The sequence below is a fragment of the Amyelois transitella genome, chromosome 6, assembly GCF_032362555.1.
Source record: "Amyelois transitella isolate CPQ chromosome 6, ilAmyTran1.1, whole genome shotgun sequence".
Taxonomy (NCBI): Eukaryota; Metazoa; Arthropoda; class Insecta; order Lepidoptera; family Pyralidae; genus Amyelois; species Amyelois transitella.
The window spans coordinates 9,253,409-9,272,712 of record NC_083509.1 but is presented as its reverse complement, the minus strand read 5'-3'; the positions used below and the strand labels follow the sequence as shown (position 1 = coordinate 9,272,712).

General features: G+C 32.7%; 1 protein-coding gene across 1 annotated transcript in view; it reads left to right on the top strand.

Moving 5' to 3' along the window:
• LOC106131297 (uncharacterized) overlaps window positions 1–18,873 on the top strand; it is a 30,711-nt gene extending 11,838 nt beyond the window's left edge. Inside the window, exons 5-10 of the mRNA XM_060944883.1 lie at window positions 5,811–5,986; window positions 6,500–6,612; window positions 9,945–10,068; window positions 10,628–10,723; window positions 13,382–13,521; window positions 14,506–18,873. Of these exons, the coding sequence (XP_060800866.1) occupies window positions 5,811–5,986; window positions 6,500–6,612; window positions 9,945–10,068; window positions 10,628–10,723; window positions 13,382–13,521; window positions 14,506–14,548 (692 nt within the window). The 3' untranslated portion in view covers window positions 14,549–18,873. The remainder of the gene's footprint in view (window positions 1–5,810; window positions 5,987–6,499; window positions 6,613–9,944; window positions 10,069–10,627; window positions 10,724–13,381; window positions 13,522–14,505) is intronic.
• Window positions 18,874–19,304: the final 431 nt, after the last annotated feature.

Here is a 19,304-nt window from a genome sequence, read left to right as displayed (position 1 = left end):
AATAAACTTACTTTCGCATTTATAATGTTAATTGGAATTAAAACCTCTATTTTAGTGGTTCCCGGTACCAATAGAAAAAAGAATAGGACCACCCCATCTCTTTCCCATGGATGTCGTGAAATGCGACTAAGGGATAGGCTTATAAACTTGGGATTCTTCTTGCAGGCGATGGGCTAGCGACTTGTCACTATTTGAATCTCAATTCTATCAATAAGCGAAACAGCTGTACGTGGCTTATTAGTCTGTTCAAGGCATTAATGTATGTATGTATGTAGTTCTTGTCAAAGTTTTAATAGCTTATTTAGATTTAAATTCAATAAATCGATATAGTTTTATAGTCTAGCCAGTTATATCAAAATCTCTATCGACAAATCGGTCTTGTATCACTTATTTGTTTACAACTAATTAGATAGTTCCATTACGCGATAGCCGTCCTATGCTCTTAACCCAAAATCGACGAAAGTTGGTCAAGTGCGATCATGTACCTGATAAAATATATTTTGTGGCTTCATTATCTATGCATGTGTGTACTGATTTCTCGATTAATTGCTGGATTTACGTCACATACTGGCGTTAGGATTAAGTGCGATAAACGAAAATGTACTAGCAGTAAAAACAACTAAAATTGTTATATATTGCGTCTCGTTATAAAATTTGTGACTCTATATTCTAAGTACTACTTACAAAGTATATGTTTAATAAACAATATAATCGTCAATAAAAAATACTGTCTGAATCTCACCGGTGACAGCTGTGTTGTGCATATGCACCTATTGCATGAACGTAACATAATGCATGATATGCATGGTAAGGCACGCGGTCATAACTTATGGTGATTTAAGTTACATCAGTTTGCCCTGATCAGAGTACAATCAACAAAAAAATACAAAACTTAAAAATGTAAAATTAAGCATATTATTACTTATAATTTACGTTACAATAAATTATTAATAATCTTAAACTTGTTCAAATGTAGATTTTTTGATACTTATATTCCGTTTAGATATATTCTAATACGTTTTAATTGGATTTTAACACAGTTTGTCAACCAAGGATCTACAGCACCTTACTCATTGTTTATCTCTCAACAATAGAAATCTTATGCATACGCCGGAACCAACTGATTTGCGACGATTCCTAAACAATGACATAATTTACAATATCGCATTGTGTTATAAGATAGGGAATTCATGCTCGTGTTTATTTATTTTATTATTCTTTTGTGTTTAAACATTACATACTCTCATGCACACATCGGTGTAAAAATATTAAAAATTTATGTTAAATTAAAGAAAAAAAAATTGTTCATTCACTTATGTAACTTCTAAATAATAGTTTAAAAAAAACTAAAAAAACTACGCTTTTATTGCTAATCAAACTAAAAAATAGAAAATAAAAATTAATGTCAAAGGAATTATAAAACAGTAGTAGCAAGTCGAACAATCAGTTATAGTCAATTACCTCCGATTAAAATTATAACAAAATTAAATTTATAAACAAAACAATTTAAATCTGATTAAAAAGCGTGGGGTGCTTGATGTAGTAAATATTAAAATCATTCTATTAGCATATATTTATGACAAGAGAGTTATGAAAATGAAGTAAAATGCACCCCACGCTTTTTACTCGATTTAAATTGTTTTGTTTATAAATTTAATTTTGTTATAATTTTAATCGGAGGTAATTGACTATAACTGATTGTTCGACTTGCTACTACTGTTTTATAATTCCTTTGTCATTAATTTTTATTTTCTATTTTTTAGTTTGATTAGCAATAAAAGCGTAGTTTTTTAGTTTTTTTTAAACTATTATTTATTTTCTATTTTTTAGTTCGATTAGCAATAAAACGCGTAGTTTTTTAGTTTTTTTATACAATTATTTTTTGGAAGTTAACACTTCTAGTATAACTATCATACTAGAAAAGACTTTTGCAACCATGCGCCCATCGCCGGAGGTTTTCACAACTAACTTTCTTAAAGTTATATGTGGCCTGATTGGATTAAATCTCATAATATTCTCATAATGATGATTCGTTTTTAGGCGATGGGCTTGCAACCTGTCACTATTTGAATCTCAATTCTATCTTAAAGCCAAATAGCTGAATGTGGCCTATCAGTCTTTACAAGACTGTTGGCTCTGTCTACCCCGCAAGGGATATAAACGTGATTATATGTATGTATGATGATTGTTAAACCCAGTTGAAAAGAATTTTATAGTGATAAATCACTGTTAATAATATTTTTGACTATCCAGCAAACATAATAATTTTCGATTGTGGCCTTGCCAGGAATCAAACCACAAGATTAAGAGGCAGATTGATACAGGAACAAAAATATTTCAAACATACCTCCACTGCCTTTACAACCAGGAACGCAACAATGTTTATCTGAAGACATCGTGGCACTTTCGTTGTAAAACTGTCTTTCACAAAAACAAACACAAACTTGGGACTCCTATCTCAAATAATCAGGTACATTTTACAGGAGTCCTATCTAAAAAATATCTGCACAACACAGTGAACACAGTCAGAGTCCAATCTCAGATGATAAAATCACACGAATATCCGGAAGAACAAAGCTCGACTCAACGGAAGATTCCACACTACAAATAACGACAAGTTATCAGCACAAAACAAAGTGCAAATAGGTAAATACACAGGCACCGGTATAAAAAAACAGAAAGAAAGTTTACAGGTTTTCTAATCGAATTCAAAACTTACTGCATTGCAAAACTTATTTGACATAAAACTGTCACTCATTTCTTAAACGAGTATTACAGTGTTGCTATTATAAATAGGCAAAAGATACCTAATGTTAATTCAAGAATTGCATTAATATGTTAAATACGTATTAAATATCGCAAAGTTCTGTAGGTAGTAACTTTATTCTTGTATTGTTGTAAATTTAGTTGTTCAATTTTCATTTATTACTTTTGTTTTATTACTTATATATTTTTTATTGTTTTAAAATATTCTACTAATTCTACTATTGTTTCTAATGGTAATTCTAAATGGAGCGATGCGATGAAATAAAAAAGCCTCAGGTTAATAGTAACATTATATGGAAATATATTACATCTCTTTTTGGACTCCTTATACGTCAGAACTTCTTGGTTTCTTGTATGGAGATTACTGGCACTGGTGCTATCTCTGTCTCTCTTACTCTCATACGAAGGATCTAAAAATGAATTTATTAATCCTGGCAGTTTTAATAAGGGTAATGAGAAACTCTTATCAAAATATTGCATTGTCATCGGTCCTTGATACGTGTGCAAAGTTTCAAGTTGATCAGACGTTTAGAAATCAGTGAAAATTAAGCTCAAAGATTCCGTTACATACATACATACATACATACATACATACAACCCAAGCTAATAAAAGCGTAGTAAAAAAAACTGGAAATTTTTACCAGAAAACTATACAAAAGCGTGTTAATATTTCGTTTTTGCGATCAAAAACTTTTCATCGATCGAATGGAAGTGTCCTTGCTTGCCGCACACGTCGTTATCTTACCTTCAATCATCTATTTTCGTCACTTGCTCTTGGCAATTATCAATTTACCTGATTGCCACTGAAATTATTTCATGTACAGTAGGTAGGTATTGTCTTAAATTTAGGAATACATAAAGACCGCGGTCGATTTTTTTTGACAAAATAAAACAGAAAAATACTTTATTATTTGTTTATTGGATATGTACCTATGTATGTAGTTAACAATATTGGGGCTTTGAGCGTACATTTAAATAACATAAATGAAAAATATCAGTAAAATCTTATATGCTTGTAAAAAAGTCAAAGCACTAAACCAGCATTGGGAAAAAACAGAACAAACCAAGGTGGCAAGAATAACATTGTGATTATAATAAAAGTTATGTTTAATCATGGAATGTTTTTTTTATAAAAAAAGTAGAAAATTGTGATGCGAGTACAAACGATGTCATCTTCTTTAATTATTTGGTTGTTAACTTTTCTAAAAAGAGACCCGCCTCCAGATGATATCCTCCTTTTCTTACGTGGTTAAATTGTTAAAACCTAAGTGTAATAAAAACTTTCTTAAAACCCCATCAAAATCGGTTCAGCGAACCGTGAGATAATCACGGACAATCATACATAAAAGTCAGACTGAGAGCTATTAAGGCGTTGAAATAGAAATCTTGTGCTACAGTTCAACAAGGCTGTCTTATAGTTAAACTATGTCCGTCCATCCACAGCCTACATCAGAAAACTTTTATTATGAGAATTAAAAAATAATATATATCATTAATAAATAATATACTAATGCAATGCAGGTAAAGATACCTGACGACGCCTATTTTGCTTTACTAGACAGGCAATATGCGGTGGTGTATTTTCATGAAGTAAATATTTCAAGCTCGGATGACCCGTTAAAATTGGCGAGCACTGTACATATTGACATACATGCAAACAGTTGTAACCTTGCCCCAATTCAGATGACAAATCTTATCAATTATCATTCAACATTCAATATTTTGTTGGAAATAAAATATTAAGTTTGATTACGCCCCAAGGTTAATGACAGGAGTGGGTAAGGATTAAGACATTGCAATTACAAAACTGTTTTGAAAGACATCGTCGCGATAACACACGTTTATTTATAACAATATAATTGAAGTGTATCCAAGTTTAATTATATGTTCTATGTCCTATTTATTTATACCGTACGATTAAGCATTGTATATCCAGTAGACTTTTTAAGTCAAAATGCAGGTTGTTTGCGCTGGTTCAAAGCAAACCCTTCATATTTATCTCTTAACAATGAAGGAAAGACTTTGTATATTTTAAAATAAAAGCGACGTAAGCACTAGCACGCAAGCGCGATATATTACATACATACATATAATCACGTCTATATCCCTTGCGGGGTAGACAGAGCCAACAGTCTTGTAAAGACTGATAGGCCACGTTCAGCTGTTTGGCTTTAAGATATCAATTATACACTACTAGCGACCTGCCCAGGCTTTGCACGGGTAGCAATTATAGATCCTTTCTCAGAAAACCCTCTTTGCAACAGAAACAAAATCTGTTTACAACTTTTCCAGATTACCGCATACACACAGACAGATAAAATAGGGGGACTTTGTTGAAAACTGTTTGAAATGGAAAATAACAGAAATACCTACATTAACCCAAACCCCCACAATGTAAAATTTATAACAATTTTGACATGAATAACAAGAACATTATTTTTATTTATATATAACATTTATATAAACGAAAAACTGTGATGGAATCAAAATCAGTGGCAGATATTACACTGTTGTACACTTATAACTAGTTGATTTGACACTCATAGGATGCCGTAAATATGTCTAATTTATTTAGTTTTCTATGTAGATAAAATTTTGATTTTAATGGAGTGCGTGTGACACATTCCTTTGATTTTGAACTACATTTATTATTGATTGATTTATAACTGAATTCTTCAGCTGATCAAATACTTTTCGATTAAGTATTTATATTCATGTTTATGCCGTATTTATTGATATGCCTCAATATCTTATGATAACAACGAATAAACATTTTTATCACGTATAAATGCTACTTTCTTGTGCATATCATAACTCCGTCTTTTATATGTAGTCAAGATAATATATATTCAGCCTGGAGTCCGATTTATTGGTCACAAAAATACTTCACGACATTTTTCCATATATTGTTAAATTCATGGGCATTTCTAAGAAAATTCACAGCTGGATTTGTCCAGCCCGCAAGGGAAATAATTATGATTATACATTATTATACAATGTATTATATAGTAATGTTATCTAAAACTCAATATATTTTTTTCTAGGTTCCATTATCGTAGTAGGATCAGCATTGGTGGTATGGCTCACGGACTGGGAGTACAAATACTACATCGACCCAGCGCTCAGTATAGTGCTTGTCGTGTTGATTTTGGCGTCAGTGTGGCCGTTGTTGAGAGAGTCATCGCTTATTTTGTTGCAGACTGTACCTACACATATACAGGTAAGTTCATTTTATTATTTTTATTTTGACAGTACGTATATCGGAAACTAAAATGCACATGTGACCCTATTCAGTACGCATTTATAGTTCGAGTTAGCGTCATTGTGTAACCGAATTAAAAATTAAATAGGTAAGAAATCCAAATAAATTAAAATAAGGATGCAAGTACGTACCCTTACTTGCATCCTTACTACTTACTATTTTTATTTATATTTTAATTACTATCCTACATACATAAAATCACGCCTTTTTCCCGGAGGGGTAGGCAGAGACTACATCTTTCCACTTGCCACGATCTCTGCATACTCTTTCGCTTCATCCACATTCATAACTCTCTTCATGCAAGCTCGGCGATTTCGGGTAGATACTCTTGATCTTTGCCAGGACGTCCTTAATTTGATCAAGATACGTTCATCTAGGCTTTTCCTCTCCGACCTTTCCCTCCACATTCTTAATATTATATTTTTTTTATAAATTTTTTTTTGTTTGTATACACGATTGATTTTTATACAGGTGGACGCCATACAGAGACGGTTGTTGGAGAAAGTGGATGGAGTGCTGGCAGTCCACGAGTTCCATGTGTGGCAGCTTGCCGGCGATAGGATCATAGCTAGTGCACACATTAGGTATGTATGTATAATACAAGGAATTTTATTTTTTCATGTTCATTACAAAACAATGTCACCGATGTTAGAGAAAGGAGCTGTGTAAAATTGAAGTTGCATTTATTTATTTTTTATATTAAGCGTAACACGGTGTAAGACGCGGTGTAAGCGAAATTATTGTTGTACATTTTAAAATGTTAAACACAATTGCAGCAATGTATTACTTTAATTTCGACGTCTTATGAGAAGAAAATGCTTTCTAAACATGTCAAGGTACAGTATGCAGACGACTTAATTTTTATTTATTCAGCTCTGAAACTATGTCGCGTCACGCCTACGTACCGTATTTCTTGAAAAAATAGTGTTCAACTTTGATATTCTTTTGCAATTTTAAATAGACATTTTTACGAAAATGTATTTGAATCTATCGGGTTAGCGGTTTCAATATTAAGTCTGCATCGCCATAAACGGGCTCCCCAATATATGAGGGCTAGTTGCGGAAGCGGAATTCCACCTCAATGGACAGCCAACGGAATATATAATAGTAGCATTATTTTAGATGTGCTCGGACTTCAAACGCGTGCCCAAGTAAGATGATTATAGTTAACATACATATGGTCACGTCTATATCCTTTGTGGGGTAGACAGAGCCAACAGACGTGATAAGATAGATAGGCCGCTAGCCCATCACCAAAAAAAGAATTCAAAGTTTGTAAGCCTATCCCTTAGTCGCCTTTTACGACATCCACGGGAAAGAGATGGAGTAGTCATACTGCCGGGAACCACACTTTAATGAGAACATATATTTTTAAATAAGTATATAAAGAACTTTCAAGTCTATGGCGACACCTAGAAAAATGGTAACAAAAGTTTAGCTTAGCCATTCAGTAACCCAAACATTAAAACAAATACTAGAACCCTCCCCAGCCACTAAATAAGTACTATGTTATCATTTTGTTAACGACCGGTATCAATGCACGATAACTAAAGCCTTTGTAGCGGGTTGATAACGCGTCTCAAAACCAAATAATCGTAACTCCACAATTGACGCGCAAATTGTTTTCAACTTTAAGACAAAGACATAAAGTTGAAATTGTAATTAAAAATTCTAGTAGGTAGATGTGCAAACTTTCATCAGTGCTGTTTTGGACTGTAATTTACTTGCTCTCTTTGACTTTTTATAATTTGCTTTGACATATAATTTTATGTTGCTACGGCAATAAGTTTGTGACAACACTATAAAGTTAGTTTGTACAATGGTAATATCCTGCCCATGTAATAGCCAGACGCTTAAAATTTACTCCATTTCTACTGAGTATAGGTACTGAGTTTATTCAGGGTGTCTTATAAATCGCGTTGCATATTGAAAGGGTAGCACTCAGTATCTCATTCTCATACATACATAGGTATAGTCACGTCTATATCTCTCGCAAGGTAGACAGAGCCAACAATCTCTACACTGAAATGCCACGTTCAACTGTATGGCTTCATCATTGAAGATGATTGATATTTTTTTCTTTTTGTGAGTATTTTTTGATTTTGTATTTTATAAAAAGTTAAGTGAGTTCATGACTTACTACGTATATACTAAATATGAAACGCGATTTACCAGACATTCTGTATATCTAATCAGGATGGGAGTTGAGTGTCCATTCTATACCGTAAGTGTAGCTAAAAAGTTGTTTCTCAAATATTATTAAAACAGTTTCGCAGCAAAATTATGTCGAATCTTTTAACGAAAATAAGACGGCAGAGAGAAGAAAAAGCTGAGTAGCAAACAGGAATACACCAATAAAGATAATTTGCCAAAAACCATACCAAACTACCATTTATGAGTGCATAAACTAAAAGTTATTACTTAAACCATTCATTTACATCTTAATTTATCAAACAAAGGACGTACTGCAAATCGGACGTCTGTTAAACTTCACGAATCATTTCGGAGAATCCAACAATGTTTGCGTGAAAAACGATTCAGATATACACACAAATATATCTGTTTTGGCAACCGACCAGTAGGAGTCTTTGTCCGGAATCAATGTCAACGAACCCCGCATTTTGTGACCCATTTCACTATACTAACAAGGTCACACTGCTCATATGCAAATACCCTACAAAATGTAACAGAAAAAAAATAATATGTAATAGACAATACACATTAAAGATATGATATTTTTTCCGTGGGTAACGAAAAAGGCGACTGGGGGTTTATTCACTTACACCTTGTGAAAAAATTATCTTACAATATGGATTTGGACTAGAATAAAAAGGTACATTACGTACGCGTTTAATTATGACTGCTACATAAATTACACGTGCGAGTTATTTGCTTTTAAATGGTATCATGTATAAGTTCCGTCGTCACTCAATTCTTATCTCTTGCGCTACAATCGCCCATCTGTACTATGAAAATGAGCCGAAATAAACAGATGCAACCCCTTTATAATTGTTTTAATTTCATTTTCAGCTATAGTATTAATTAGAATAAAGTATTAAAAATATATTGTAACTTAAAAGCTAGTTAAGCCGATACAGTCATGGGATCCCATGATGCTTTCAAAACTGTAAGAAGAGCGAACCGAAGGGGTTTTGTAGGTAGGCTGGCAAACTAGGTGCCAGGATTCACGTACTCTCCGGGATTTCGTTCTTAAAAAAGGATTTCGCCTTCAAAAATAAACAAAGGAGCAGGGTAAAGTTTACCCGGTAAACTGACCCTCTTCTAAATATTTATCAATGCCGTAGGGATCAGGCTATCTGTTCTAGCGTACAGTTTTATCAATTTGTGCATCGGACGGTTTGACCGGGAATATGCAAAAATAAGAGACAAAATCTCTGTGAATTTAACGTTTTTATGTTTATATGAAAATTTGCCTCTTCGTGAGTTTACGAGATGAAGATGGCCGTGTAAATAGCTCGTTGTTGAAATAACAATACATGACGAACGCTCATTGTTTATGATAAATGGCGAGATTAACACTGCAGTATCATAATATTGGAACCGAATGCGATGGTATTATTCGTAACTTCGATTAAACATACGTGGGAATCATTTAAATATGAAGGCAGATTACGAAATTAATTGTATTAAGCCTCTCATTTAAGAAAGTTAGTTAATTTACGTTATGTTTATCTTTACCTTTGTGAGGAAGAAGTAGAGGAGAATCTCGGCCAGGGCTTGATGATAAACTCACTTTTTCCGATTTTTATTTATTATAAAATATTGTAACGTTGAGTTAGTATCTCGTACGTAACACAAGTTTCGAACTCACTTCGAGGCTGAGTCAATCTGTGTGATTTGTCCCGTACATATATATTTAGGTATATTAAACATATTGTTATTTTCTTGTTTATAGGTGTAGAAATCTATCAGAGTACATGAAGATCGCTGAGAAAGTGAAGGAGTTCTTCCACAACGAGGGGATACATTCTACCACCATACAGCCCGAATTTGTGGAGCTACCTCAAGGTGGTAACGAAGTAAGTAGTTCTCATTGCAGTCATAGGATTTATTATTCTTCCTCCTCTTCCTCTTAACGTTAATCCCGGTTACACGTCTTTAGAGAGAATAAAATGCATGCATACCTATAATCACGTCTTTATCTCTTACGGAGAAGACAGACTCAACAGTCTCACAAAGACTGAAAGGCCACGTTCAGCTGTATGGCTCAAAATGGTGACAGGTTGGTAGCCTATAACCTAAAAGAAGAATCCCAAGTTTTTTAGCCTAAATAACCCTTAGTCGCATTTTACGACATCCGTGGGAGGGAAATAAAGTGGTCCTTTTTAAAAGTGCCGGAAACCACATGAAATCCATGTTAAAATAAAGAATGTGGATGAAGTAAAGGGCACGTGGAAAGGTGTCTTTCAGGTAATGAATGACGCGTTATTTGATTTTTGGAGAACTGTTTAAGACTTCCACACTAACATAGGTTGTTATTGTTTTTGGAAATTCTTAATATAGTGAAGAAACGTTCCAAAAACAAGTTTGTTAATACGCCTACCCATTTTAATGATGTTGTATTTTTATTTGAATCAGATAATAAGCGGAGCGTCAGCGGAGGCGCCATGCGCATTACACTGTCCGCCCAACGACCTGTGTCACAACGCGACCTGCTGTGGCCCTAACCAACAGGTAAGATTTGTTTTTATATTTCGGTGTACCACCTACGTTAAACAAAAAACATACAAACATATTAAATTAAACGCCACCTTGAAAAAGCGATGAAACAGCGCACTGACAGACGGAAATGACTACAATTTTCTTCTTAACTTAGAAATCTCGACGGGAATCATATTTACTACATGGTGATGGTAACCGCACCCAATTATCGTTTACTGAACATAATACATAAATACATACATATGGTCACGACGATATCCCTTGCGGGATAGACAGAGCGAACGGTCTCGAGAAGACTCCGAGAAGCCCACAATCAGCTGTATGACTTAGTGATGGAATTGAAATTCGAATAGTGACAAGTTGCAAGTCCATCGCCTAAAATAAGAAACCCTAGTTTCCTATCCTAAGCCTATTCCTTTGTCGTCTTTTACGACATCTACATGCAAGATATGGAATGGTCCTATTCTATTAAAGTGCCGAGAACCACACGGCATCGTTAAACGAAAATTCCCGTCAAATTCCCGGAGTTTCGGGTAACCCTAGACTACATGAGGAACCATTATCCATCCGCAATTGGCAATTCGACGCATCAGTTACTAGTGCTTATATCCTTTATTCATGTCAATGCGTTTACAACTAAAGTAAACAATGTAAATAACAATTAAATGTACAATGGTTAAAAAGAAATGTCACACTCGAATACGTTTTTAAAATAACTTGGAAACAAGATAAAATTATAAAATCGATGTTTTATATTAGCCGATATGTTTATCGATTATGCGACGGCCTAGTATTGCTTTGAAGTATGAAATAGATTAGGATCAAGTGTTGCGATAGATATTAACTGGTTGTACGTAAGTTATTATCAATTGTAATTATAATCGAATGGAAATATTTCGTTCGGCTTTTAGTTGGCATTGTGCATTTTTGCTTTGTCTATTTGGCCTTTATTTATTTTATTTTTTTCTTATAAAATTGTTTACTAAAAATATTTACTTGCAATTTAGGTTTACAAATTAAATTATTTCTCATCCCAAATAACCCAATAAAAAAAATCTGAATGATGACAGGTTAAGCAGTGTTCCTAACAGCCAGCCATGCGATAAAAATCTGCCATATGATTATAAAAATAGAACAATATTTTCTTAGGTGAAATACCTGAAGGTTTCTCAAAAAGGTGAATGGTCAAAATTGTTCTTTTGATTTTCAACTATATCAACTGCTATTTAAATTTGCATTTAGCAGTGTTCTCTCTATTTTCAATTGCAGTTTTTCAGTTTAGAAACGATAAGGGTTCGCTAATCTTTTTAAAGGAAGTCTGCCTATTGAAGGAGAATCGCCTACCTTCCATCGCCGCCCGCTCCCGGCCACTGAAGATATACTCAGACTAAAATGTCAATTACCTATAGTGATACCATTTTATACATAAAGAACTATTTTTGTTAATCATGTGCATTTTTAACTGTGAAATTTTATGTTTGTTCTTATGTAGTGCAAATTATGTAAACATAGAAAAAATAGTAAAATTTTTATTTTTTTCTGTTTTAGTCTTATTATTTCAATTCAAAGTCGATGGTCAAATATATGCTGTTTAAAATAGTTTAAAATTTTGTTGTAAAATAATATCTGTATTTTTAGCGCAATTTGATGAAAGAGAATAAAAACCCTCAGTTTAAGCTTAGGCTACGTAATTTTTTCTTATTATATATGCCGAAGATTGCTTAGCAAAGTCATTAAATTTTTAATAGAAATGTAGTTCTTGTAAGGGCCAAAAGGTCGCGTGTCGAGTCGGTCTAAAAGTCACCGTAATTTGCATTGGCGATGAACACATCGATCGAAATGTTATTTCAAGAAGGTAACGGAACTGCTTCAACCTTTATTTATCCTGGAAATTGCATCGAAGAATCAATTGTCCCTGCTTCATAGACAAAGGTAAACACGCTTTGTTTGTGGTTTGTTTATGGTCAAACATGGTTTCCGTGTAGTTTAAATATTGAATAGCCTATAGTAGATAATGCCGTTTGCGACTTAATTTCATGTTTGTACAATCATTTTCTAACATAAATTTTGTAGTTTAACTAGTATAGGCCTGGGTTTTGTATGTCGGTCTATTAAGAAGTCTACTTACTTGACATTACTTTGCATTAATTAGATATATCATGACTATTATCAATAAAACAGTGAATTGATGATGATTTTTTGTAAATTATTTAACTTTTTACGAGTGATTCTAAGCTCAATCAATTATTTTTGAATAAATTTTATTCGAAAATTACGTTAAATTTATTGATGCTGTATAAGTATAATTTATATATAATTGTAATTTTTAAAAAGAACTGATTACACCTTCTAATCTCATTATTTCCCTTATTTCTCGCCATTTAAACGACTTACCTTACCAACGACTTCGTACTTCTTACTTGTGACTTTATAAAATTTTGTGATTTTTTATTGTGACTACGCTGGATGATGTTGCGAATATACCTACCTATGTGACGTTATCTATTGTATTTCGATTCTAATTATCGTTGTATGTTAAAACTACTTACTGCTCATGAGTACCACTTAAAACTAAGCGCTAGACTCATATTAGTGTTCAACCATCTCAGCTTAGTACCGCATTACATTGTAACCATTGCCGGTTTTGAACTCCTCATTATTTCTTTCCAGGAACACAGCACGCCATCTCCCACAGTGACGCCGTATCTTTGCAGGCAACGCAACATGGGCTCAAGGGAATCGACGTGTTCGAATCCTGCATCAGGCCAGCCGAAACCCGTCGGGTGGAATCTTGAAGCTCTTGAATGCGGGTTAGTAGAGTGATGTATTTCGAAATAAATCCGACTCCGAAGGACCAACGAATATAGCATAGCTGGTGCTTGCCAAAGTCTTTGTTATCTGTTGTACTGTTAATGACGTCATTTATCAATCAATCATTGCTTTGGGAAACTTTTTGTAATATCATGTCTGTGTGCCTTTGGTAAGCATCGGTTTTTTGAGCTCTGTTCAACTATGATATTCATTTTTTGCTTTTTTTATGTACCCATTTCAAATTAATCGAGTCAATGAGTTTATAACGTTGTGCTGCGTAAAAGTGACAACTGTAATTAACTAAAATAGGGTATTTGCTTCTAAGATTAGTACCAAATCAATTGACTGTCAAAAGGGCGAGTTACTTTAAACGAATTAAATACAACAAACTATAAATTATTGAAACGAATAAACTAAGTTTATTTAGTAAAGACAATTGTTAATTCATTTTATGGAAATAAACATGTTTAGTGAGTCAATAATATCAATAATAATCACGTACACTAGTAGAAAAATCACAAATTGGTTATATTTTAAGTTAGACGGGTAACAACTTCTTAAATAAATGTATTCTTCTATCGATTCAGAAGCGGAGCTATGTGCAGTCACTTGGTTGGCTTTTCTTGTCTTCGCACAAGTTCGCTTCTGAGCTATATAAACGCACACTTACTCTTAGCACAAGTTTCTTAGGATTGGGTTTCTAAATTAATTCAGCTATGCGAAAATGATAAGGAATAAAAATATTAGAAAATTGTCATTCTTATATGTTAAATTAAATTAATATACCCCCACATATCTGTTGACAAAAAAAAATTGTTATCCAACCAGGGCTACTAATATAGGAATATTAAATTTGCTACACGTATATGTACTTACTTATTATCAAACCAACAGTGATGAAACCTCCACAAATTGCCTTTCCATTCTCACATAGCTGAATAAATGTGTTGATTAAAACTTATTTAATGATAATATTTTTTTAGTTCCCTGCTACCCTCCCCCATGGTTGAAGGTGAGACGGTGTGACGGCAGGCGGGCGCCCTCCGCGTGGTAACATACTAACCCGGCTACTACTTTCTCTACACATTAGCTGTGAAACCTGTTATTTACTGTCGGAGCCCAAAAGAGGCTCTTAAAGTATTAAACCAAAGATCATCAAGTATAAAATGTTGAATAAAAATGCTGTATTTTTATCATTGAAGTTTTAGTTCAGTTCCGATTTGTCGCTAATAATAAATCGTGCGACAAATATCGTAGCATGAAACCTAAGTTTGTTTTTACATTTCGTAACAAATTGTTTACTTTCAGAGTCTAATTTGGATCTGACCTCTGTCTAACATTAAGAACTCTATATTTCAATGCAAATATTAAAACAGAAACTGTGTGTACTCTTAATTTTTCTTTTTTAACCAAATTACTTTGATATTTACAGTAAAAAAGTTTGGGAGTTTATTAATTTATCTCATTAATTATTCGTTGATGAATTAGTTATAAAAGTTGCGCGTACAAAGTTGGTGACACCGATATACCTATATAGAGGTGCAGTAAGAATAAGATTAGGCGAATTTCGGACTTTTAGGGTAAGTGTGGAAATAATTCACAACTAATATGTAGGTTTAAAATAATAACCAAAACAAAGTTATTGACAGTTTTTCCGTGAGATCCTTTAACACGACGTTTTGTAGTCTACAAGGCACATAGGTTAAATTCTTTCATAATATCACTCTTTGAAGTAAGTAGTGTTAGTTGCCGAGATAATTATCCTTATGAGACTACGTTTTCACAGAACTGAACACGTGCAGAAATCTACCAATCAGGTGACGTCTGCCAAGATTGAGACGATGTCATTGGTCGATTTTACATTATACTACACAACACAGTTTCAATTCTGTGAAACTTAGCACATATATCGTCTGCTTATCTTTGATTCTGAATAATAATGGTTCTGTAATGTGGAGATGGATTATCACACTTGTCAAATTATACAAATATTGCAGCAATCCTTCTTACCTTTGCAGTCAAGTCTAATTAAAGGTCATAATAAATTTTTTCTTTTGTAAATGTATACCTACATTTATTTCTAAAAAATGTATGTCAAGAGAAAGATTAGGTGATATATGTGCGGCAAATAAAAGTACCCGTCGCGTTGCAAATCAGTTGTATGTAATTTACCAGCTCTATACGTTTCATATCTTTATAGAAGTAAATTCCTAGGTGCTGTGATAATACATAAATATAATATCTTTATGACAAAATACGTTTTAAAATAACTTTATTATGAAGCGATTTTCGGCAGCTAGCATTCATTATTTATGAATACCTGTAGTAGCAATTACGTGAAATCGTATCCTCCTTTTTTTTGCATATAATTTATTTATTCAAACTGACTCATCAAAAGGCGAGTCCACATTGGGCAAGCTGCATCGCGTACAAATTAAGCAGTTTGGTATTTCACTTCACTATAACTTAAGACGTTCTAAAAGTTACAGACAAGTAAATAAACATTTAAGAAGTTGATAAATGCTATTCCACTTTTCTGAACTACCCGACATTTTCTCGCAATACCACTCGATCCGTGTGGACTCGCTTACTCAACTTCGAAGGACCAAAATGTATCATTTAGTGTATTGGTCAGTAATTGCTAGAAACCTTTCCCAATAAAATCCCAAAGTACAATAGCTATTACTCAATAGATTTTTTTTATCGATTTCTTTTAATATGTAAGTCTAATAGCATTATTTTAATACAGGGCAATTGTTTTTATAAAAATACGTATTGTTAATCGAGGTCGATGACCTTAATATTAGCCACGTGGATGTCGCAATCGCAACGCATATATCTTATCAGATTGATAAATATGTTAAGCACATAAGTCTTCCAGGACTTATGACTGTATTTATGCATACAGACTATTAGATAGATGCAAATGTTGAAGTAGTAAGCAATAATTTCTTGCAAATTAAACACGAAGTTTTTGTCTAACGAGGAGACTGACATTTGTCATTAGTAGGTACCTCTTTTTTTATCATATTCACCCAATCAGAATTCTTACCAAGTAATACTGTAGGTAAAACCACTTATCTCCTAGATTTTAAACCTAAATAAGTAATATCTTTATTTATTTTTTGCAACAATCAACAATTTATTTTTTGCTACGCTTGACATATATTTATCCACTTAAAATAATTTAAGAAGACGAGAAATAAAATGGCTATTTTGACAGCTGTTGTCAAATACGTACACTATTAGTTCTGCCTCTTGCGCTCTATTTTTAAATGCATCGTTTGTAAATTTAACTTCATCAAAACGGGCTTTTTATTGCTTGACGACTACAACCGTATTGCAGAATTAGATTATATGCCTATCAATGTATATATTTCATTCTTGGAATGACTAAAATCCGATTACCATCCGTGTAATGAATACACGTGTTTGTTCTGAACAGCATATGTTATGATTTTATAAGTTATGTAAGCCTCTGTTTTGTATGGATCATATGCCAGGATCACTTTTTAAAAACTATTATAAATAAGCGAATCAGTAATTTTTTTAAAAGTGCTCTGGCAGTTTAAATTAGGCTCGCAAATATATATATACTTAAAGTAAATATCATATATAAATAGCGCATCCACGCAATGTGTTCATATAAATTACAACAGTTAATACCTCTGCATAAAATAGCAATAAATAGCAATATATATTTTATAACTATCCAAATATGTGCATTTTTAGAAACGTTTGAGGATAAATAATGAAAATTAGTTTCTCATACATACCTATATCTAAATAGTAAACTGTTTCTTATACTTAAAAATGTGATCATATTTCGTAGATTAAGTAGAGAAACGCCATTAACGGCTAGCATTTTTTATAGTATATGATAGACGACGTGCGGGTAAAGAGTTAGAATGACTTAGATAGACAATCGTATTTAGCTGAAAATTTATTGTTGCACTTCACTGTTGCTGTATCACTTCCCAGTTTATGTATCAAGTGGTATTTATTTGCCACTACGTTACAAACAGAAAAAAATGTGATTGTCATTTTCAAGCTGACATTTTTATTCTACATGAGCCTATAGAGTAACATTGTCTTTGTCGTACAGTCAAATTAAGAACTGTTTCTTTTTATTGCAATATACTAATCTATGCTCAATATCCGTATCACAGCTTTTTTAAATATGAATAAAATACTGAATTATTGTTGAACTCTTATTCCGGGTTAATTTTTATTTACATTTTTTTTTAAAAGTAACCCATTATCGCTTCATTAGTACCTACACGAAAACTAAACGTTTATTATGTACACTACACAATTCGTATTATTAAATCCATTATTTTTATTGTGGGCTGTATAAAGTAATATATCTCAGAATCTTATCGCGTTAATGGTAATAACATAATAAAATTTACAATCTTTATCTTATGCATATTGTTCTACTGACATTTAAGTTGACAATTTTATCCGAAAACTGTGGTGAAAAGTGGCTTATTAACAGTTTAATGAGCTTATGCAAATTGCTTCAATAAGTAGAATTATTGTATGATAGAGCGCCTATCGCTAAGTTGTTTTATTAGTGTATGTTAATTTCAATGTAGTTTTGTCAATTTAAGATGAACATAAATTACGTATAAATAAAATAAAAATCAAAATCTACACGTGGCTCACTACGCACGTGATATGTTTTCCATCTATAATATTCATCATTATTTGTTATCTGGTGTTTCATTGTATTGCTAATAAAATTCAAGTACTTAATTGTTATTGAATCTGATTGTTTTATCATAATTCGACCTGCATTTTATAGCCTGAACACTTCTTAGCTATAATATCAATAAAAATATGGCATGCATTGAAAATTATGTTTTGTAAAATTTATATTTTATAATAATGATTATTATTCACATAATTATATTTATACGTGAGTTAAAACTGTAAGGAAGTAATTTATGATTACGTACATATATATTTTAAGAAACTGAGCTCTGATGTAATTTCTCAGACTACCAACAGATTTGTTTGAAAGTTAATCGGTTGAAAACAAAATGGCGTTTAGTACGACTACTATGAGTACTGCATTGCATAACTTCATAGCACTCATGAAATAAATTTGTGGAAATCAAATAAGTTATGTAGCCGCTTGCGACCAATGCAAACAATACCAATGATAGTTGCTTGACGCCATTTTCCTAACGAGTGGCTAAAATCCAACTTCCTTGTTAGCTCTCGCAATTTTCGACTCAGTGGGTAAATTTGTAATTATTTTACTGTATTTATGTGTACAAAATGTAAATTGTACATTGTACAGAAAACTGTAAATTATTATGTTCGGGCCGGTCACACATTTTTTTTTTAGAAAAACGCTAATATATGATTATAAAAAAATGTTAAGTATCCTTTTTGAAACAGATGCTTTGTCTACCCCTTTAGGGATAACGAAGTGAATTTGTTTCAATATGCATTATTATTGTGGCACTTGACTCCTTCGTGCTTTACATTTGTTTCGCTGTCAACTACCCTCACTTTGCAATTGTTTTTGGTACTCTGTTTATAACATTGAAGTCTTTCAACTTATAATTGGTCACATGCACATATAACCTTTACAATACCTAATGGCAAAAAGTTCTTAAGATCTTTAATGTGCATGTGAACGCATCATTATTTTTACTTAAGATTTTTTAATTTTCGGGTCGAACTTTGATGAATCAGTAGTCTGAAAGTGACAAAACTTGGTAAATTGTGATGGTAGTATTTGGCGGGGAACAGATTTTTGTCTTTTATA